The following is a 24,064-nucleotide window of genomic DNA, read 5'->3' as shown; positions in this document are numbered from 1 at the left end:
AAAAGGAGCAAAGAATAGGGTTACCACCTGTCCCACTTTGCGAGGGACAGTCCCTCTTTGGACAGTTGTGTCCTGACAAAAAATATTGAAAATGGCAAATGTCCTGAGATTGTAGGACATAATTATTGCTTATATTTTATGTAATAGTTGCATAAAACAGTTATTCTGTATCTAAAATACCTAAATGTTATAAGAAATAGAATAAGCAACTAAAATGCTACAAGAATGAGCTTTTATTTAGGCAAAAAATGAAGTTCTATCCCTTGTACTGACCGTGTGTATGTGTCGGCCTGTAAAATCTGATGTTTGTACTGAAAATGTTCCACTTTGGCCATTTGAAAAGGTGGCAACCCTAGCAAAAAAAGACTGAGTTAAAAACATTATGGTAACTGGAGGTTGGATAAAATAATCCATGTTTAACAAACATGTTCATACAGGATAAAGAAAGGATGCATATTTGAAATATACATGACCAGAGTGATCACTAAAATGTACGTAGTTACCAAGGATCTGTCAGATGACACAGCTGAGGGGTTGCAGCAAGCAAGGACATGGAGATAGGCCAGAAGGTGGTGGGTAGCAGTCTATGTGTTACTTATGTCAGCAGTGATCACACAGTTGAAAGAAATGAGGGACTACACTGATTGGTTCCAGCAAAGTAGGCTGGAGGAAGGCTTGAAACTGGTAAGAGGAAGGGAGAAAACCTGGTAGAGAGCAATTTTATGCCCTGGACAGCCTCCATCTTAGCCCAGAAGGGATAGTAGAGCTTAGTGATGGGTTGAAAAGGTACAGACCAATGATATAAGGGGCAGGGGGATGTGGTACAGTATAAGACGGAAGTAGGTTTCATTCTTCCATCAAGGAATTGTAACACAATCCAAGAGAAATAAGATAACTGAAGGGAAATGTATATTATTATATTTTATGTTTTTAAGTTTGGTGTTCGTATGACTGAAAAGGTTTAACTGTGAAAAATCTAATAATGTTTGGTATTTGCTATGAAATCAGTCTGCTCAGCTATAACAAGGAAGAGTTGTCTACACTAACAAGATTACGTAAGCTTATGCCTACTGCTAGGTTGCATCATACACAAGTAACAGCCAGTTTAAAATAAGGAGTTAAGGACTGCTATCCTTTGTTGGGCTACAGGGTTGTACTATTCTGATATACAATAACAAAGGTGGTAGACTAAGTTTGCACCTAAAGAGAGCTCTCAGGTATGCTGTGGTCACCAAGAGAATCCATTGACGCAGGAGCAAAAACCATTTACATTTAACACACTCCTAGATCAGTCAGAACAACATTCTAGGGGGCGTGGCCAAGGATGAACACAAGATAGCAGCAGATTTCTTCAGCTCCACCAATTTCATTACATTGACAGGAATTAATTACTTAAAAAAATCATTTTTGAAGTAATTTTCTTTCTAAATATGTTTGTTTTATATAGTTCTTGAACTATATCTAAAAAAGAAAGGAAATGTTAATAATATTCCTGTCAGAAATTACTTTGGAAATTTTCCTGTCAGTTTATCAGTCTGAAATGAGTTCCAGTAAGACAAATTCTCAAGACTCCAGCATCAAGAAAGAACTTCAGTCTCTGATAATTATAGTCCAGCAACTTACTGCTAAAATGGATAAAATGGGTACTAAAATAGACACTTTCATAGAAAAACTACAAAACAAATAGCCTTGTTACATATGGACCTGCAAGAACAGAAGATACACATGACAGGCATAGAAGAAGCTGTGAATGACATGGAAAATAGAATACAAGAAGAGGAAATCAACATTGAGTTTCTGCTGAAACAAAATACACATTTACAAACAAAGCTGGATGACCTGGAAAATAGATCTAGGCAATAACATTAGGATTTTTTGGACTGCCAGAAAATATTGAAGGTAACAATATTACTTCTTTTTAACAACATGCCTCCCTAAAACTTTAAAAAAAATTTCCAAAAAAAAATTTTTACCTGCTAAAAAAAAAAATTTTGGAAAAATTTTTTTTGGGGGGAAAATTACTAAAAAAAATTAAAAGGGAAAAAACTTCATGGGGAAAAAACCCTACAAAAAACCAAAAAAAAGACTTTTGGGGTTAACAAAAAAAATTTTGGAAAAAAAAAAAAAGAAAAAAAAAAAAAAAAAAAAAAAAAAAAAAACAAAAAAAAAAAAAAAAAAAAAAAAAAAAAAAAAAAAAAAAAGAAAAAAAAAAAAAAATAAAAAAAAAAAAAAAAAAAAAAAAAAAAAAAAAAAAAAAAAAAAAAATGGAAAAAAAAAAAAAAAAAAAAAAAAAAAAAAAAAAAAAAAAAAAAAAAAAAAAAAAAAACAAAAAAAAAAAAAAAAAAAAAAAAAAAAAAAAAAAAATATAAAAAAAAAAAAAAAAAAAAAAAAAAAAAAAAAATTTTTAAAAATTTTTTTTTTTTTTTTTTTTTTTTTTTTTTTTTTTTTTTTTTTTTTTTTATTTTTTTTTTTTTTTTTTTTTTTTTTTTTTTTTTTTTTTTTTTTTTTTTTTTTTTTTTTTATTTTTTTTTTTATTTTTTTTTTTTATTTATTTTTTTTTTTTATTTTTTTTTTTTTTTTTTTTTTTTTTTATTTTTTTTTTTTTTTTTTTTTTTTTTTTTTTTTTTTTTTTTTTTTTTTTGAAAAAAACAAACTTTTTCCGTGGCAAAGAAAGTTTTGATAACATAAAATAGGAATTTTAAGGAAGGGATTTAAATTTGTTTTTTTTCCTGAAAAAAAATAAATTTAAACCAAAATTTTTTAATGTTTTTAAATGCACCTAATTAATTTTTGATTCCGATTTGGTAAAAAATCTTTTTTAAAAAATTTAAATAATAGTAAATATGTTTTATTTTTTAACTCTATTAATATAAACAGTAAGTAACATTCTATTGTATATACTTCTTATAGCTTTCTCTTACATTTTTTTATTTCTGCCTTACACCCTTTTACTTTCTACTCTCTTTTCTTTCTTTTATTAATATATAGAAATGCTTTTGATCATATAGACACAGTAAATAATAAGATTTGCATAGAGTTGAGTTGGGACAAAATGTTGAGTTTTGTTACTTATTAATAATCTTGGGCTTGATTTCACTTACATAGAGTCTGTAATAACCTGTAATGCATTGTGAAGGTTTTGTCATGTTTAGATGCATTTACACTGCTAAATGAATGTTTGTCACTAGTTTTAATAAGTTTCCGCCAAAATGTTAAGAGAGACAATCTGGGATGTGGGCTGTCTCATGCACAGTGTCCATGAGCTACTTCAAAAGCTTCAACTCTCAGAATTCTCACAGAGAAGCTGAAAGCAGCTAGTCTCACCTTTGACCTAGATATCACACTGACACATCACAGATACAGGAATGACACTACCTAATTATACTTTCTTGATTAAACTGCTTACGCTTGTTTGTAAATAATCTGTCATGCTTTAACTAATAATAATTAGAACTAAATAGTAAATAATATGTTTTATTTTTAACTCTATTAATATAAACAGTAAGTAATATTCTATTGTATATACTTCTTATAGCTTTCTCTTACATTTTTTTATTTCTGCCTTACACCCTTTTACTTTCTACTCTTTTTCTTTTCTTTATTAATATATAGAAATACTTTTGATCATACAGACACAGTAAATAATAAGATTCGCATAGGAGTTGAGTTGGGACAAAAATGTTGAGTTTTGTTACTTATTAATAATTTTGGGCTTGATTTCACTTACATAGAGTCTGTAATAACCTGTAGAATGCATTGTGAAGGTTTTGTCATGTTTAGATGCATTTACACTGCTAAATGAATGTTTGTCACTAGTTTTTAATAAGTTTCCCACCAAAATGTTAAGAGAGACAATCTGGGATGTGGGCTGTCTCATGCACAGTGTCCATGAGCTACTTCAAAAGCTTCAACTCTCAGAATTCTCACAGAGAAGCTGAAAGCAGCTGGTCTCACCTTTGACCTAGATATCACACTGACATCACAGATACAGGAATAGCAGATTAATAATGTGTTAAAAACCTATGTCCCAAACATATACATTACTATAACTCATTTAATTCATCTGATTGATAAGCATAAATAATTTTATAACTCTATACTGGAAGAAATTGTCATGTGATATATTTTAAAGCAGTAGTATAGCATGTTTGTAAAATCTGGTTACTAAAATGTGTTTGCTGTGCATTATTTTGTATAAAGCAGACAGATTTATTGAAGGGACAGCAATGTAAGATGGTGCTCAGTAAAGATACAACTCAGTGAGATCAGATATATATATATATGTATGTGTGTGTGTGTGTGTGTGTGTGTGTGTGTGTGTGTGTGTGTGTGTGTGTGTGTGTGTGTGTGTGTGTGTGTGTGTGTATGTGTGTGTGTGTGTGTGTGTGTGTGTGTGTGTGTGTATGTGTGTGTATGTGTGTGTGTGTGTATGTGTGTGTGTGTATGTGTGTGTGTGTGTGTATATATATATATATATATATATATATATATATATATGTATATGTGTACGTGTATGTCTGTGTGTGTATATATATATATATATATATATATATATATATATATATATATATATATATATATATATATGTGTGTGTGTGTGTGTGTGCGTGTATGTGTGTGTATGTAGATATGTATATAAATGTTTCTGAGAATCTGCTTAACTATGAAGTATGATTTATAACAATTTCTATGAGTACAATATTTTACTCTATTAATAATGAGTTTGAGTAAATGCTCATATACAAGCAATTCAAGGTTTTTTTTGGAAGCTGTTAACTGTATTTACATGACAGAAAATAGATGCATCCTAATATATGTAATGCCTGAATCATATTAGCCAAAGTTTTTGATTTAAATGAATGTTAGAACTTATTTTTCTCTCCTGTTGATTTCTAACATCAAGATTATTTGAATGCTATTTGAATACAAGTGTTTTATATTACATGGATGTATATAGTAGTATGAACAGTTTAAAAAAAAAAAAAGTTTTAGTTTATATGATGCTGTTTTACCAAATGTGTAGTCTTGTCTTGCTAGATAATTGAATTGAAAACTGTTAACTTCAGTTAAATATAACTAGTATTAAATTGATAAGGTGGTAGCTGACGTACTGCTGCTTAGGGTAGGGGGTTAACTTGAGTGGTAAATACTACTCTAAGTTGGAGTTTACAACTCCAGTCTGGATGCAAGGTTTAATCCTTACATTATTTTCACTTGTTCATTGTTATTTGTATATGGTTTGACATCCACAATATATTTTGTACATTCACTGTCACTACAAACAAAATTGAATCCTATACGAAATCCCATAAGAGATTCAATAAATACAGCTATATTTAAAGGTACACCTAAAGGAGGAGATGTAACATTACTTATCTTGTTATTTGTTATTTTGATCATAAGATTCTTAAGTTTTAAAATGCCAAATGACATCTTTAAAAGGAATTTCTTTAAACATTAATGGATTGAATAATCCATGTAAAAGGGCAAGCCTAATAAGATACATTAATTTACATAAGGCCAACTTAGTCTTCCTACAAGAAACCCATCTCTTGAAAAGATATTGATAAACTAGCCACAAACAAATATACAGTATTGGTAGTTCAGAGCACACTCAGAAAAAGAGGAGTGGCTATTTTATGGAATAAAAGTATGCCCATTCCTAAAACCATTAAGTCTTATCAGGATGACAAAGGAATGTTTTGTATGGTTACAATACAAATTAATGGAAGACTTACACTTTAATTAATGTATATTGGATACCTGGAATTGGTATTAATACAGTGAAACATCATCTTGATAAGATCATATCATTCTCTATAGGAGATATTATTTTAGCTGGTGACTTTAATTGTATACTACATGAAAGTGATACTACCACTATAGGAAAGAGAAGAATTACATCTAATGCAAAACATTTAAAGGATTTTGCTAATTCTTATCATTTGAATGATATTAATAATCAGATAGATTCAAAATCATTACCATACACCTTTTTTTCTAACGGATACAAAACTTATTCAAAAATAGATAGGGTCTTTATTTCTAACCAGATGGTAACAGATTTAATTAATTCCAAAATCATTTCATGTCCTATATCTGATCATAATTCAATGGTTTTTGAATTCATGATAAAAAATACTCAATGTTCAGATCAAAAGGATACCAGCATACTTAACTCAACTAAAAGACTATAAAGAATATATACTTTCAGAAGTAAAACATTTTTAGACATAAATAACACTCCTGAAGTCTCCATTGTTTATGTTTGGGATGCCTTAAAATCATATCTATATGGACAAAGTATCAGATGGTATAATAATAAAAGGAAATCTTGGGATAAGGAATTGTTAGATATTCAAAGTAAATTAGACTCTTATAAACATAATAATAAAGAAAATATTATGGACAAGAAAGTTATTGAAGAAATAAACAAACTAAATGAGAAATACAAAGAAGTTTTAACTCATAAAGTTAAAATAACTTTAGAGAAATACAAGTTTTGTCTTATTCAATAAGCCCCAAATACGTGCATAGACTTAAAAATAAAACAAAAAGGTTGAATAAACAAAACCATGTCAAAGAAATCTTTCTCTAAGGAAAAGAAGAATGTTTCTAGTATACCAGAAATACTAGATGAATTTAGAAATCACTTTCACAAAATTAACCATAATAATATTAACATGGAACCTAAAGATAAAATAAAGGAGTTTATAACCACAAATATGAATAAAAAGCTTAATAAACAGATTAAACTATTGGACAAGAGTATTTCATATACAGAAGTTATTACACAAATAAATAAGCTTAAATCAAACAAAGCACCGGTAATGATGGTATTATACCAGAGATATATAAAATCCTTTCTAAAAATACATATTCATTAATACATAAGGTTTTTATTTTGGCCCAAACTGAGTTAATAACCCCCCCCATCTTGGCAATATACATTTATTTCGCCAATTTTAAAACCTAATAAAGATCCAACTAGATGTTCTTCATATCGGCCCATCTCATTACTTAATGTTGATTATAAAATGTTTATGAATATCTTTGCTGATAGATTGAAGACAATCATTCCCGGCATTATAGATATAGATCAGACAGGCTTCATTGTAAATAGAAATACTTTTGATAATATAAGAAGAACTTTAACATTAATAGATTTTGCAAATAGGAAAAAGAAAGATTTAACACTTATTAGTCTTGATATAAGTTCAGCATTTGATTCAGTAAGTTGGGACTATCTGTACCTTAATGAAGTGCACAAACTTCTCGGATGCATTTGTAAATCTAATTGAACATTTATACAAAGGAACGTTGGCTTATATTAAGGTAGGAACATATGTTTCACAAAAATACCCATTCTTAAAGGTACAAAACAAGGATGTCCACTTTCTCCACTATTATTCACTTTAGTAATGGAGCCTTGGGCTAATTTGATCAGAAACAGTACTGACATAGAGGGTTTTGAAATAGATGAAAATACAACATCCAAAATTCAACTTTTTGCAGATGATGTTCTAATTACATCAGCAGGATCTAATTCTTCTATACAGTCTCTATTTGACAACATGATGAATTTTAAAAGTATTTCTGGTTTAATATTCAATGAAGAAAAAACTAAAATACTACCTATATATACACGAAAAAATATTCCCATTAGTGATTTTACTAAATATGTACGCAATTCAGGTCAGATAACTTATTTAGGTATAATACTATCTAAAGATATTAAATCTATTATATATAATAATTATAATACCTGTTTAATATACAAAATCTTTTTAATACCTGGAATAATATGTTTTTTTACTATGGAGGAGAGACTTACAATTATTAAAATGATAATATTCCCCAAGATTTTATACTTAATACAATCAATAATACTTCCACCTTCAAAAATAATTATCAAGAAACTGAACACACTAATGTTAAATTTCTTATGGGCACCTAATAGACCTAGGATTGCATTAAAGAAACATACTAATAGCTGGTCTCAAGGGGGTATTTCTTTTCCAGACTTTAATTTATATACTATCTCTTCTATTGTAAAAGTTATTACTTTATTAATAGATCAGTCACATGTCACAAAATGGAAAGATTATTGGGAGCTAATTAGTATACACTTCATGAAAATCTCCTTAACACATAAAAATATGATTGTAAATAACTCCATGTTATGGTTACTAAAGGAATTTTGTACTTCACCTATTACACCTAAACATATGGTTTGTTACCCATTAAATATTATTATTAGTTATCGTAACTTTATATTCATGCACCCTAAGTATAGGGAATGGAATTTTATTGTATTTCCTATAATGTATACTCAGGGTATGCTTTTGTCATCTACTTCTGAAGGAACTCATTTAGCTATAGATAAATGATCTAAAGTACTGGTATCAGTTGATATCTGATAATAAAGTTAAAAATCTAGATTTATTAAAACAAGAATTTGATCTAAGAGAAACTTGCTGGTTAGAGGTTCAGACCTTTAGACAACATCTCATTAATAAAATAGATTTAATGTCTATAACTGTTAAAGAATCTATTCCAACACTGATTGATTACTTGATATTAAATTTACAACATAAAGTTTCTGATAAAGGTAAACTTTCATACATACATAAAGTTATCAGACAAGAAACTTTTTACAGTGTAGATTCATACTGGAATTATTTCACTTCTATTAATGGGGACCCACCAAATCAACAAGATAAACAATATATATTAGAATCTGCTTATAAAACTACGTCTTTCATTGTCTGGAGACTTTATACATGGAAATTTTTACATAGATCTTTTATACACCTTTGATGATGAATAAAATAAATAATAAAGATAATCTATGTAAGAGATGTAATGTAGAAATTAATGCTGACTGGGCTCATATGTTTTATGACTGTATAAAATTGAAAGAATACTGGAAGTCAATTAATGAATTTTTGCAGGCTCTTTTTACAGATAATTTCATTATTTCTAAATCTCTTATATTATTCAACACACCTGTACCTCAAAGTGTTAAAAGGTTAAGCTTCCCTTGTTATGGTCTATTCTAGCAGTGGCTAGGAAAATAATAACTAGAAATTGGATTTCAGATACACCTCCTTCATTCAATGAATTTAAAAATGTTATGAATATAGTGTGCCATATGGAAATAAACACAATTAGGACTAGAACAAATAGAAAACATCTTATTTTATTGTATGGGATAATTTACAACATTTGTTAAAAAAATTTTAATTTCAATAGCATGGTATTTTAGTTTAATTAATTGATCTGATTGTAGTGGATGTCTTTGTAAATACTTTAGTTGTTTTGTTGAATATTATAATAATACCTATTTTTAATTACTTGTATAAAATTGTTATGATATTTCTCTTATATGTTAAAACAATAAACCTGTTTTGAAAAAAAAAAAAAGAACATTCTAAAGAACTCAAGCAGACTAATTAAACAGGGCTTTTTAACAAGAAAACATTGATAGCACAATGCAAGGAGGAAGCTTTAACAGCCCTACATTATATTTCTGTCTAGCAGAAATGCTGTTTAGTGAAGTGATGTAATAAATGACAAATCAAACTTTAGCAGCTGTGAATGGCCACTAGGCAGGCAATTTAGCAAGGAAAGTCCCCTTTTCAATCTGTGACAATGCCAGCGCAAGAGAGAACACCCATCATCTTTCCAAGTAGTTGTCATTATCTTTCAGACTGCAAAGCTGGGGCAGTCCGGTTTCCACCAAGATGGTTAGCTATGACATCCCATAGCTAGGACCCATCTACTCTCTACCCTTCTGTATTCCTCCTCAATATTTCACTAATCTTAGAAAATCAGATTTAAACAAACTGGAGTCCTACTATAACAAAATCACAAGATTCGCTACTAATCTCCCTTACAGATTACATCACTTCACAGCACTTCATAAACTAATTGGACTGAACTACCCCAATCTTCTATTCCTCAACCAACTAACGTTCATTCTTTTCCTCTTTCACCGTCCAGAGAACTGTCCAGCACTCAAGAGCTTATTGCAGCCTACAAAAATGGCAGGCCACTAACATCCTCCAACAAACTAGTACTCAAAGTAACCAAATCTAATTGTTACAGCAACTCTCTGTTCTCCCACCAAACATCCAAGTCCTAGAATTCCATGCCTCAGACAATACTAAATTTTAGCAACACACCCAAATTTAAACTACTTAAGAACACCAAACCAAACCCAGGCTGATCATTCTGTCCGTCCTTGTTCTTACAACCAAAATCTATTTTCCCTTACTTAATTTTAACATCCAAACTATCCCTTCTCACTCAGAATTCCAATTTCCCTCTACCTATCTCAAAGCTCGCTACTGTTCCTATTTTTATCTACCTATCTCAAGCTTCCTACAGTTTCATCATATTCTCTACTTCCTGTACTTCACCTCAATATTGCCTTAGCTATCACTGTTTAGAACAAGTAACACTAACACAGCAACATTCAGCCATATTCTTGTTCATATACCATACATGTATCTCAAATATTTACCACCAAAACCATGATATTGATCTACTGATCAGTCATTTCTCTGTGATGGCACAATCTATTACATGCTAGTTTGTTAGCTTTTATTTATTTTTTTCCCACTTTATATTACGTTCGCTGTTTTTATTGTTTATGTCTAAACTATTTACTACTTATAAAACGTTATACGCAACTAAAACAAGATGAAAATATTAGTTCAAAGTTCCTATATATATTTATCACAGAGCATTACTAGCTTCTCATAACAACTTCTGAAAGTATAGGCAGTTAGTAAAGGATATTTCAGCTCTACTCTTGATCACAATATTTCGTTCATTGATGTAACAGCACAATTAATAGTTACCAAATTGCTGGCAGTTATATGTGAAGCATTTCAAGCCTCTTACTACTTATATTTACCAAATTTATGTATTCTTGATTATTAATTTCTTTTTTGTAATGGGCCTCCTCTGAAAAAGGGCCACTGGCCAAGTCGGACATCTCCGGTAAACAAATGTAAAATAAAATAAATAAATAATAAATAAAGGTTTCTATAAAGCATGCTAATGGCTGGTTGGAGAAGGTACATCATTCTCATGCTGTGCTTTGACTATGAGCCCTAGACAAAGCTGACCTCTCATCTGTTCCTAACTGGAATAAATTCCCCCATTCACACAATTTTCTAAATGCCCCTTCATCACACGTGACTTTTAAAACACAAAACTGTACTACACGACCAAATAACTAGTGGTACCAATAATTTAGAGGATGACACAAATCACATTTTCAGAAGCAAAAATAAATTACCTTGTGCAGTAGACATTCAGAACACAGTTCATTAAAATTTATTTATTTTATTTTACATTTGTTGACCGGGATAGTCCAACTGGATACATGTCCATTTTCAGTGGAGGCCCGGGGAGAAATGCTCCAAACTTAAAAACAGATAAAGACAAGCAAGTTACAGTACATTAACAAACATTGTATTAATGTACAAGTTACAGTCTCACATTTCAAGCCTATGAAGAATACAGTTTATATTCAGAAATATATACAAATATGTTACAGTTTCTCTTTTCAAACCTTTTAGTGTGAGAGGTTAGTAGCTATGGATAAAAAAATGCAAGCATATGGAAGTAGATGAGGTTTTAGTCACGGTTAGAGCAAGGACATAACCAGTGAGTTTTAAAATATGGGGTTAGATTCTTTTTGAACTGATTAATGGAGGGGTCCAGAGTAAGGTCAGATGGGAGCGAATTCCAGGTTTTGCCTACTGAATTTGCAAACAAAGATTCTCCAGATAGTTTGTTAGCTTTAACAGACCGAACCAAAGGTTTTGTAGTGGAACAAAGTGACCTAGCATTTTTGTAGGGATGGATAATGTTTTTAAGGGAGGGTGTTTTTTCTGGATGGTTAATAACCTTGAATGCTACGGTAAAGTTGATTATATTGAATTAGCCTGGGGAGTTCTAGCCATCTTAAGAGGTTTAGGTTTTGACAATGGTGTGTCCTGTAGGGAGCTCCTGTGGCAAACCTGGCAATTTGATTGTAGCAGCTAGAGTGTTTGCTGAGATCAGTTTTGGTCAAGTTAGTTAGTATTGGCGAGGCATAGAGTAGAGTTGAAAGCAGATGGGTACGGGCAATGGCAGTCCTAGCTAGAGGTTTTTGTATAGGGAGCCAAGTTTTTATTAATATTTTTAACAGTTTGTTTTTTGTGCATATCATATTTGAGGTTGTTGTCTATTATAACACCTAGGAGTTTGGTAAACATATCTGGTGAGACTATGGTACCCATTGTTAGATGTCATAGTAAACAAAGGTTGAGATGATTTGTGGGTAGGGGAGAAGAGCAATAGCTTTGTTTTATTAGGGTTTAATATCAGCTGTTGATTAGAGATCCAGTTTTCCACTGTATTAAAGGTTTTCAGGGTTAAACTAAGGAGATATGTAGGAGTAGAGGCTGAGCAAATCAGGGTGTAGTCATTGCATATTGTATACAGGTTGCATCTGGGATTACAGTGGGGATGTTATTGATAAAAAAAGGAGAAATAAGGAGACCTAATATGGAGCCTTGAGGGACACCGAGGGTAATGGGGGGGAAGGGTGGAGAGTTTGTCCTGCCAAAGGACAGCTTACTGTCTTCCACTAAAATAAGATTGAAACCATTGTATGGCATGGTTGTTTAGGGATATTTCATTTAGGGTTAAGTAACAGTAGCTGGTGGTTAACCATGTCGAAGATCTTGGAAAAACTGAGAAACAGGGCAGAAGCTAGTTTGTTGTTACGGTTGGAATTTATGATATTAGAAAAGGAGAGGAGGGCTGAGGTGGTACTGTGCTGTGGGCCTAAATCTCCACATTTTACACAGTTGGTTTGATAATGTTTACATTTTCCATCAATTGTCACTTTTTTGAAATATGTCTGAATGGTATCCCCACATTCCTACTGAAAGTGGGAAGAATTATGTGCTATTTGGTATTCAAATGTTATGCTAATCAGTCTGTCTATATTTTCATTTAGATGTACCTACTTTTCAAGGGTTTTTGTGCCCATTTTCAACATCTGCAGGTTGAGAGATTTGAGAGAGGATCCAATATAACTACTAATAATTTTTCATACAAGTAGTACAAACAGTCACTTGAAGCAGATTCTTTTGTTTAGAAGAGTTACAAAGAAATTGTGAAGACACAATGAAGTTGTACTTCCTTCAAAAGGACAATCTGAAAACAATATCGGCTGCTAAAAAGAAAAAAAAATCAAAGGCTAACTTAATACTAAAAAGTGGCTTAGATCAGGATTAAAAGATGTGCATTGAGGAAATGGATGGGTTATGCCACAATGAAGCAATATGTTTTTGTCCAAAATAGGCAAATAACTAAGCAGGAACCGGTTACATTCAAGTATAGCTGTGTCAAATCTTACCATAGCAGTAGATGTCCATCTCTTCACTGCTGCAGTATTCCTCACTGAAAGGATCTATTGCCAAGGATAGCCCGACTAAAAATGGATCCTGATGGTGAGAAAGGCAAACAGAAAATCTTTTCCATTTAGACATGTATGATTTTCTAGTAATAGGTTTCCTGGCCACCTACAGAACCTCAAGCATGCACTCAGGAAAAAAAGAGATGCCTAAAGGGGATCAAAACCTCATCACCTACAGTGTTATTTAAAGAGTGGAGAGGTGAGGATGGATAGGAGGTCCTTTGTATTATGTGAGAAGATAAACCTAATGAGGTAATTTGTGGTGATTGCCTCTGGCGAGATGAAAAATAGGGAACCAGTGCTGTCTGGGCCAAAAGAGAGCCACTAACAAGATTTTGCAGGTGGCCCAAGTGAGTGCAGAACTTGACAGCAGAGAAACATTCCTTTCTAAGGAAAAGGAAGGGCATCCATTTTCCAAGTCACAGAGGCAGTTGTGTGTTCATACAGGAGGCAAAAAGATCTATCCAAGGAATACCCCACTGATGCACCATGTCCAGAAACTGTGAAGCATCCATTCGTGAATCTCTGTCCTGGACATGCTCAGTCTCTACTACTAAATTGTGCTCTGAAGGAATGTAAATCACCTGAAGATTCACTTGATACTTTATAGCTATATCCCATGCCTGAAGACCTAATCTGCAAAGGAAACAAGTCTTTGTACCCCCCACTTGTCTTCTTGCTTCTTGATGTACCACATCAGTGGTGTTGTCTGTGAAGACTTTGAGGGCTTGGGGATGAAAAGTTTGCAGAACCAAAAGCAGAGCCCTCATCTCTTTTATGTTGATATAGTCTGACCACTGATGAGGAGGACAGAGACCCTGGACTTTCAGAGGGCCACAAAATGCACCTGACCCCCCAGATCTGAGGCATCTGTGAACAGTTCCTGAGAAGGAACTGGAGCCTGAAAGGGGTTATCCTGGGTTGATGAGAGTGTTGCTAATTCCATCAGTGTAGCTAGAGTTTGAGACAAAGGAGCAAAGGCACACGAAACTCAAGAGGGTGGCAGTGTTGAAGCCACACTGATTTGAGGTACCACTGAAGTTTCCTCATATGGAGCCTGGTCAGAGGAAGCATGGGAATGTGGAGACCATAAACTCGAGAATCTTGACAAATTCCTTGGCTGTGAGAGAGGACAGTGGAAGAGACTGGAAAATCTTGGGACCAGGAAGAGAGGCCAACATAGGAATGGTCTGAATCTTGCAACTGAGAAATATATGATCCTGCGAGGGAATAAGCATGGACTTCTTGAGGTTGATGGTGAACCCCATACTTTGTAAAAGGCAAGTGGTAAAGTGAAGATCTTGCAGAAAACTGCTGGAAGAAGGAGCCTGAATAAGCAGGTCATCTAGACAAGAGAAAATCTGAATCCCTCCAAGCCTGCAAAAGGCAATGACAGGGTGAGGCTTTTGGGGAATACCCAAAGGGCAAAGCAGAGAACTGAAAATGAGATAAACAAAAATTTTCTGAACAGAGGGTGAACAGGGATATGAAGATGGGCATCCTTGAGGTCTAGAGAAACCAAGAAGGCCTGGAGGAGAAGAGGAAACAAAGCCTGAAATCACAGCATCCTAAATGAAGGGATCTTGATTAATGTGCTGAGGAGGGAGAAGTCCAGAATTAGTCTCAAAGTCCCCTCCTTCCAAGGAACTAAAAACATCCTGGTGTAAAAACTCTTTCTCACGTGGGTGAATGGAACAGGTTGAATGGTGCCATGATTCAAAAGGGATAGAAAAACCTCTGGGAAAACAGGCAGCTGGTCTGAAGGAGGTTACTGAGTGCCTGAAAAGGGGGGGGTTTCTAGATCATGAAATACTCCTGCAAGTTACCGACAATACTAGTCTGAGGTGATCTGTTGCCAATTTAGAAGTATAAGAGAAAGGGAGAGAGAAGGGCCCCTGGCTGAAAAAAGGAGGCAAAATATCAAACGGAGACAGAATTGTCCTAAAAAGGGAGGCTTTTGAGATGTAGGAGTCTGAGTGGACTTACCAAGGAATACTAGTAGACCTCCTCTTATCTTTGGGAGGCCAATGAGCCCACCTACAGACAAAAGCAGATTTGGGTAATTCCTCTGAAATTTGTGTATAGGGCAGAAAAAATATGCTTGAGTTCCTGCATGAGCTTACCCTTATCTTATCCTGGTGGGACTTGAACATGTTAGCTGCAACTGCTCCAAAAAGCTTTTATCCAGAGCAGCAACCAAACGTTTGGCTTTAATATCATCAGGCAAAGCCAGAAGACAAAGGCAAGAATAACACCAGCACAGACTCAATGGCAGCAGCCATGGGAGAAGCATTAGCTACATCATAATTGCTTTTTATAGTGTTATAAGTTACCTGGGAAGTGGACCCAAGCAGGGGAAGAGCTGAAGCTTTCTCTTCAGTATCAGGAAGATCAAACAACCTTAGTTACCTGAGAAAGAAGAGCCAAAGACATACCTGGCCATGTGGGTTTGGCAATTAACAGCCAGAAATGACAAGGTGAAAGCAGTATACACTTCCTTACCCAACCTTTCCATAGCTCTGCTACTATCCTTATCAGAAGGAAGGAGTTTGGAGGAAGGAAAACGTTTAGAAGGCTCATCATTTGAGACTGAAACCACAGAAGGGTCAGCAGAGGGACACCAAATTTTCAGTCCTCAAACACTTTGTAGACCTTATCAAGTATCTTAGGGACTGGAGGCTGAAAATCTGGAGTTACAGAGGCAGCAGACATGGTGTCCAAAAAAGCTGACAACACAGGAAGAATGGCAAATGGCTTAGGAGACCCTATTTGTAGAAGCTCATATCATCTCTTTTAGATGTTAGAGATCTGGGAGTAATTCCACTTAAATCACTATCATATGAGCAACAGTATCCTGAAGGATAATTCTAAGAGAGAATCCATGCTCAAAGAATCCTTGTCCTCTGAGCCATAGTCCAGAGGAGAAAGAATTTGAGACGAGTAAGCTAATGATTCCTCCCCCAGAATCTAACTTCTAATCTGAAGAATCTGGTTCCCTTATCTTCTTAACAGAGGTGTGGAAGACCAGGGACTGATATCTCTTGATAAAGCTTCAATGCCATCAAGGCACTGAACAAGCCTGAAGTAAAATACTGCCATTCATATTAGGGATTTTTAGAAACAGGGGTATTATGCTTCATCTTTTGCTTTTTCTTAAGCGGGACATCTACCCTAACAATATTTGGTGGCTTGGTTCCTTGACAAGATTTAATGATTGTAGTAGGAATCCATTCCCAGACCAGGATTTGAGGAATTCCCCTTGGCCCCTCAGAAATAATCAGTCATGGTTCCCTCCCAACATCTGGAGCAGATGGTTGAAAAGACTTAAAGGATGTGCTAGAACTAAGATCCATGCCAGCCTCTATCAAGTTTGCAGTACAGCAATCCAATGCAAGAACCTGATGGCCTTTAAGGCTTTCAATAGCTTCTAGACAGATGTCCAGTGGATGCTGCACAGCAACCAGATCAGGCTTAAACTTTTTGGCCTTCTTCCTGGAACACCACTGTCCCTTGGGATGGGAGGATTCTGCAACAGCATCCTGAGCTAACTATTTAAGACACTGGTTCTCTACGTATAATGAGAGGGAAACTAAATGACTACGGAGGGTCTTAGGAACAAATTCTTGAGAGATGGAGCACTGTGTATGGCTGTGGGAAGCACCAAGGCAGAAAAAAAGGCACTGGTAGTGATGGTCATTATGGAGAACCTGCCTTCCACACTGACATTTTCCTTTCTTAGATAATATGAACACAAGTAACAACAAAATTGAGAAAATAAAGAGAGGAAAAAAAATAAGTAGAGTACTTATCATGAAGACAGTTTTTTTAACCAGCACAACAGAAGGACATTCAGGCCGATGTTTGACAATGCTGTTTGGACTCGTACCAAAGTTGTGCTGAGTATTTGCATCCGTACATCACCTTTATGCCCTGTGACCTATGCAGGATCTAAAGACTTTGGTACACTAGCCGGATGTTGAACTATCCTTGGCAGAAGATCGCTTCACTGAAGAATACTATAAAAAGTGATATGAAAGAACATCACTAGATTACTGCACTTCAGAGAGATTCATGACGAAGGATGGAAATGATGCAAGTGAAGCGCAATAATGTAGCGGACAGCATACATAGAATAATGAAGTGCACTACCTGTTGGTAAAGGGTCAAGATACCAGAAACTCCTGGAGGGCTTTGTACTCTCTGAACTGGATACACAATATTCAAAGTTGTGAGTAAAATAACTGCATCATCATTTTGTAAAATATTTATATAGAAATATATGCCTTTTATACCTCACATAGGATTGGTAACATTTATTGGAGATGAAGACAATGATTAAAACTGACTTGCAGCACATGTTTTATGAATGCAATACACTATGAATTTTAGATTAATTTTCAGTTAAATTCAATATTTATAAACGGATATATTTCAAGCATAAACACTTGGTGGTATTAATTTTTCCAATTCGCCATGTGTCAATACAGGCCGAATGCCTCTTTTTTGATTCTTATTAGCAATCGATAAGAAGGAAATGGCTATAAAGTAGAAAAGCCCAACTCTCCCTCATTTTCAGATTAGTAAAATAGCCATTACCTTTTATGATCAAGAAATTAATAACATCTTTATGAAATGGGAAGACTTTGCAATATATTATACATTTTGGTCAAACTGGAGTAACGTTTATTAAGCAACTATGATGCTCTAATCCTATTTGCACAGACGGAATTGTTGAATTCAAAATACAGTTTAACATATGGAAATGTGTGTGCCTATAACATGTCAGGCCTTGCAGATAGTGTAAATAGTTCAGATGGATTAGAAATAGTTTCCTGTATTAGTATTTCAGACTGAGTTTTAGTTGAATTTATGCACAACTGATGTTGAACAAGCCTTTACTTAGAAATCTTTTACAAGTTTATCTTTAAAGAGTGTATGGTCTCAACCAAAAAAATTATAAAAAGTAAAAATGATAACTAGACAAATGCTTCCAAAGACTCATTTGGCATCAGCGCAGATTGAGGAAGTAGGCACCAAGCTGCTGTCAGCATAAATAACTGAATATGAAGTTAATAAACTGAATAAAATTCAGGAATGCGGAGCAATAAATGTGCACTGACACCAACACCATAGTAGTACTCCATGGTGATCCTGACACTAACAAGTAGTGAACCTATCATCTCACATCAGTTTAAGATTTTGCAGAGTTAAGGCAGCTAAATTAGAAAAAAACAGCAACACACTCACCTAAGACTTAGAGTTGAAGCAGTTAATGTAGACATAGGAAGACGTAACTACACATTTACAAATAAAATAAAGCAGCACTTAAAATTTACTCAGTTAAATTTACATTCTTAGCACTACTGCTAAGAAGTAACTATCGATTATAATACAATACAAAACCCAACAATTTCAATTTCAGAGCTGGGAATGAAAAATTAACATTTAAATAGAGCACATGATACACAAAGCAGTTTACGTCTTACAGACAAGTAGCAGATTCACAAAAGCAATAACCACACAGCAAGTTCCAGTTTTAGAAAGTTTAAGTCAAAAGGGAAGCATGTACCATGAACCAGAACTAGCAATCAACACATCAAGGTAAGTCCCATTCAGCTATCTAGTTATCAAATACAAGAATGAAAAAAAAATAGGATTTTTGCATCTGAGGTCAAAAGAACAGGAGCGACAGGTTGTATGTAGTGGATTTCTAAACGATACAGTTAACCAGCATCAGAGGTCTCTCCTAAAAATAGGCCACATGTCAAGTGGGATTAACTGCTTCAAAAAAACTAAAGAAACAAACATATCACATGGAGTCAGGCAGTCCACTCAAGTCACAGATCATTCTCTTAACATTGTACAACAATTGCGGTAGTATCCCATGAACATGTTTCTTAGTGAACAGCCTTCTGAAAACATCAAGTCCTACATTTAAGAGACATGGTTTATTTCTCCTTTAAAGTTAAAAAAAAAAGTTTGTTCACCCAGTTTCATGAAAAAACACGTTTACAGTGATATAAACTTACAACAAAAAGACTACTTCATAAAATTAAATGTATACTTGAACATCTTATTAGTGAATGACTGGATTACAGCATCACAACAAACATAGCTGCTGAAAATTATACTTACTTTGCTTCTAAAGCCAAGGCAATTATTCCAGCAACCATAGGAGCAGAAACGGAGGTTCCTGTGTGGGCATCTGTACAGCGCAGTCGCATATCTGTAGTAACCTGTATTTATTACAAGTTCAAAAGCATCAGCAGAAATTACACTGGTATATATTTAATTTTATCTGCATTAAATAGTAACCACAATTCAATAACAATGCATATTCCTATAAACAATATAAAACAGCTCTCTGCCTCACCCCCAAGGTTGCATAGTTTATAGGCACTGAATTTTTCAAAAAGGTACACAAACTTACATCCAGAAGCTTATACTACATACACTATACTTAATAGAACAGACCATTGTAACGGCTGTTGAATACTTAAGTGTTCTCAGTTTGTAATTCACTATGGGAAGTAAAGCCCTGTCAGTACTATGTCCCCAATATGCAATGTACAGGTGCAATTTACACAAATTTTCACAAAATACAATACAGACATACAAAGATGTATGCATAAAATTCCTTTACTATTTCTTATTTTTTTTTTATTTTCATGGACAGAATATCAAGGTGTACTACACTATTGGCATAACCCAATACGGGGACTTAAGGGTTGCAACTTGGCTGTTTGCAGATTTTATTTAATTTTGTTGACAAAACTAGTCCCATAAGGCATTGCCTTTTTTCAGAGTACTTGGTGTTACTCTTACAGATGAAGAAATATTTGTCCAGAATGGTGGAGGAGCTCCCTATTCTTTCAATGCGATTGCTGCTGGTGAAGAGGAAAATGGAGATGGATCCCAGTGAAGATACCGCTATAGACATACTTTGTCGTTACAATTTTGGTAGATGAATGACTAGCTACTGGGCATTTACTACAACTTGTAGTTTCTGAATGACAAGAAACAAAAAAAAAATCTGAGAATAACAGCAGAGTGTATACAGCCAAAAATGAACAGCAAGCCACCACCTGCTACCTGAATAAATACATTTTACATTCATTGTATTATTCAAAGTAAAGAATGTGATACTGACCAGTAGTGTGTAAAATGGGTATTGTTTACTAAATTAGTGATACAATCAAAATTATGTCAATATGGCAGAATGTATTAGAATCTTTGTGGAAATAAACATAGAAAGGCATAGAAGTCAATATAGAACAAGGATGTTTCTGTTAATATGCCAGCCAGTGCACACACACACACGGTTGGTGTCCCATGGACAGGTACTCTTTTTGATATTTGTAATCTCAACCAAAAATATATTGGCCCGTTAGTCCACTGTTCATCTGACAACTCACATTTGTTTCAAAACAAGGAGTATTTTAACAAAGTTATGCACATGATATAAATTAAACCAGATTAAGCATCTCTGAAAAAAATTGTATGATTTGCATTTAGAGAGTCAGTCATCAAAGCCCTGACCAACAATATATTTACAAGAAGCAGACATTAAACCGAGACTGCAAAAATATATGTATTGTTACTTCTAGACTTAGGAAGATAAAATATAAACTTCTATCAGGACTGTGGGTTGGGAGTGAAATACTTATTTTCAAGAGATTGTCTTTAAAACTTTGAAAAGCAAAATGCATGCTCAAAACAGAGGAGCTGATAGACATGTAGGACAGCTAGCCAGTGGTGTTGAGTGATAAAGCCCTTCCTATGGTCCTGAGTTTGATTAGCAGCTTGGGTGCTTGAAGGCACTAGAACAGGAAGGGTATGTCAATCCTGGAGGTAGGGAAGCACTGACTACGTACTGCAGCGTTCCCCTTAGAGGAAGGGTAGGGATATAAATATGCAGCCTATGGGTGGCCATTATATTAACCAAGTCACTGATGAATGGTAGCCTTCAATATTGGGTGTTCAAGGGTGTGCACCTGTGTGTGAAGTCATTGAGGGCTTCCCTTGGGATGTGGGTTGCCAGTTTCCACACAACCATCATCATTGCTAGGATGCCTGTGAGGTCAGAAAGCACTCTTATGGTTGCCACAGTGACCTAAGAGACCGCCCTTGTCCTGAGCCCAAATGAAAATACCAGGGAAGGGAATGAATGGTCTTGTCTGATCAGTCTGAGTTTTAATGGTAGCAGACACAGAGGGAAAGTAAACAAAAAAAATGTGCAGGGCAACTACAGAAATGCTTCTATTGCATAGAACCCGGTCTCTTTACAGCCAAGTGTGAGAAATTTGAGGGGTCATTCTGGTCACACAAGGCATTCCAGGAAAAACTGTACTAAGAAAAATGCATGAGAGATGTGCCAGAGATTTTTACATTAGCGATATGGCTTGCAACACAATTTTAAACCAGGGAAGAGTGTCTCATGATATGAACCTAAAGTGAATTTTTTTTAATTGGGCCTGGAAAAGTTGCTATCATCATCTGTGGCACCTAAATACATAGCATCATTACAAAATAATTTATTTTTATAAAAGGAACCCAAGATCATCCTTTCTGGAAATGGATAATTCTGGGACGGGGAACCACAAAAAAAGAATGAGGTACATGAAATTTTGAGTATTAAATGTTAAAAGCTCATGAAACCAGAGGGATTTTTTTTGAGTGAGTCGGGTAACAAATACAATTTTCTGAAAACAATTTTCTTACACTACAAAGCAATATATTTAAGTCTTCATGCTTGGTAGCAATTACTGGTCTTTTCAGCAGGATGAATGTTTTGCTGTTTATTACCATCATCATCTTTTTTTTTTTGTTTTCTTTTTTTGCCCATGGGGTTGGATGTCACAGCTACCGTCACCATCTTTCTTGATGCAGTATTGCTCTCTAACATTCTTTGACAATCATGTCTGACTGGTGCAGGTTTTCCCTCACATAACCCATTCATCTCTTTGCTAGACATTCCTTCTTCTACCAGTCACTACAAAATCTTCACCAGCACATGTACCCACAGTACTGTAATCTTTTCTCTTTGGCCTTCTCTGCAAGTGGGGATACATTGGCTTCTGGTCTGACATTATTTCTTTGTCTGTCCCACAGTGTTCATCCTACCACCTGTCTCAGGTACTTCATTTCCATCATATCTAGTTTCTTCAAATACTCTACCTTCACTACCCAGGTTTTTGTACCATACACAAGTACATATCACCACTGTTTAGGAAACCATACTTTTCGGCTACTTTGGCATTCTTCTGTCACACACTAACCCCTGACACACTGTGCCAGTTGGCTGCATCCCCTCTGATTCCAGCTATGACCTCCTCATTCAGACTTCCATTCTCCACCACCCTTCCCAGATACTAAGTTAAAAACCTGTTACACTATTTCCCCTCAAGCACAATTTTCAGCAATATCCCACCTGCCTTCAGTTTTACATTCCAGTCCCTCATCTGCTGAAGTTCCTATACAGAGTCTGCTTGTAGTGGGGTCCATCATCTGCATGCAACAGCTTTGTTGACCTGTACCCTCCATTCTGTTTGCTAACATAGTCCATCACCAGTATATACAGCACTGGGCACAGAGCTGAACCATGATGCACCCCTCCATTCCCAATGGATACTCTTCTGAAGTACAAACAATCTGCATACTTGTGTCATTAAGTCCTTGTACATAGCCTGCAATAGGTCTAACAATACATATGGCACTTCAAAACCATCAGTGGACTTCCCAAGTTAGAGAAAATATCATCCCAAGAAAGCTAAGTATAGGAATGCCAAGTTAGACCATCTCCTCATCTTTAGCTTTTCCCCATTTGCCTTTCTGAAAACATTGGGTCATTTGCATTGCATCCTGATTTGAATCCAAACTGCTCATTTCCTATCTTTATTAAATGAATATGCAGAGTAATAGAAATTGTCACCCTTTCAGGCACTTTCATGCAATGTGGCAGGAGACTGATAACTCTATACTGCTCACAGTTGTGAATGGTAAATAAAAATATCAAAAACTAGGGATGCTTTATAGAGCCCAAAACCTTCTCACTGATGCAACTAAAGCTACACTTCCCACTACTTGCCTCCTCCCCTCACTTCTTTATGGCACTCCCATCCTTACTAACCTTCAGGCATCACACAAAATCAAAATTTTAACAATGCTATAACACGGTTGCTAAATTTGCAGCAAATACCCCTTTCAGAATCCACCACTGTACAGCACTAAAAACACTAGATTAGTTAGAATTATCTCAACTGACATACACAGCTACTTGTCAGTTCAGATTATTCAGAATTGATCTACTTCTCCAGCAGTAAACATTCTACATAACTATGTTCCCAGTCAGTCATTATAATTCAATGACCAGAAACTCCTGTCTGTTCAGAAACCTGTCAAATCTGCTGGACATCGTCTGTGCTGATACCACACTGCTAAGGCCTGGAACTCCTCATCTCCATCCATCAGGTCAATACTCTTCCTCCCATCCTTCAAAACCATTCTAAAAGACTTCTTAGCCTAAAGCTGGCTTTGTTCTTGCTCAACACCAGGAAACACTATATCCCTAAATGTCAA

The 24,064-nt window shown here is 34.6% G+C and overlaps 1 protein-coding gene across 1 annotated transcript in view; it reads right to left on the bottom strand.

Moving 5' to 3' along the window:
• The window catches only part of PCSK6 (proprotein convertase subtilisin/kexin type 6), a gene marked incomplete in the record, with an annotated part of 1,289,931 nt that overhangs the window by 705,955 nt on the left and 559,912 nt on the right, over positions 1-24,064 (bottom strand). The window contains 1 exon segment of the mRNA XM_044078680.1: positions 19,622-19,722. Within this exon segment, the coding sequence (XP_043934615.1) occupies positions 19,622-19,722 (101 nt within the window).

The sequence above is a fragment of the Protopterus annectens genome, chromosome 7.part1 (assembly GCF_019279795.1).
Source record: "Protopterus annectens isolate FY-2018-M chromosome 7.part1, PAN1.0, whole genome shotgun sequence".
NCBI classification, from domain to species: Eukaryota; Metazoa; Chordata; order Ceratodontiformes; family Protopteridae; genus Protopterus; species Protopterus annectens.
This window is presented reverse-complemented; position numbering and strand designations above follow the sequence as displayed.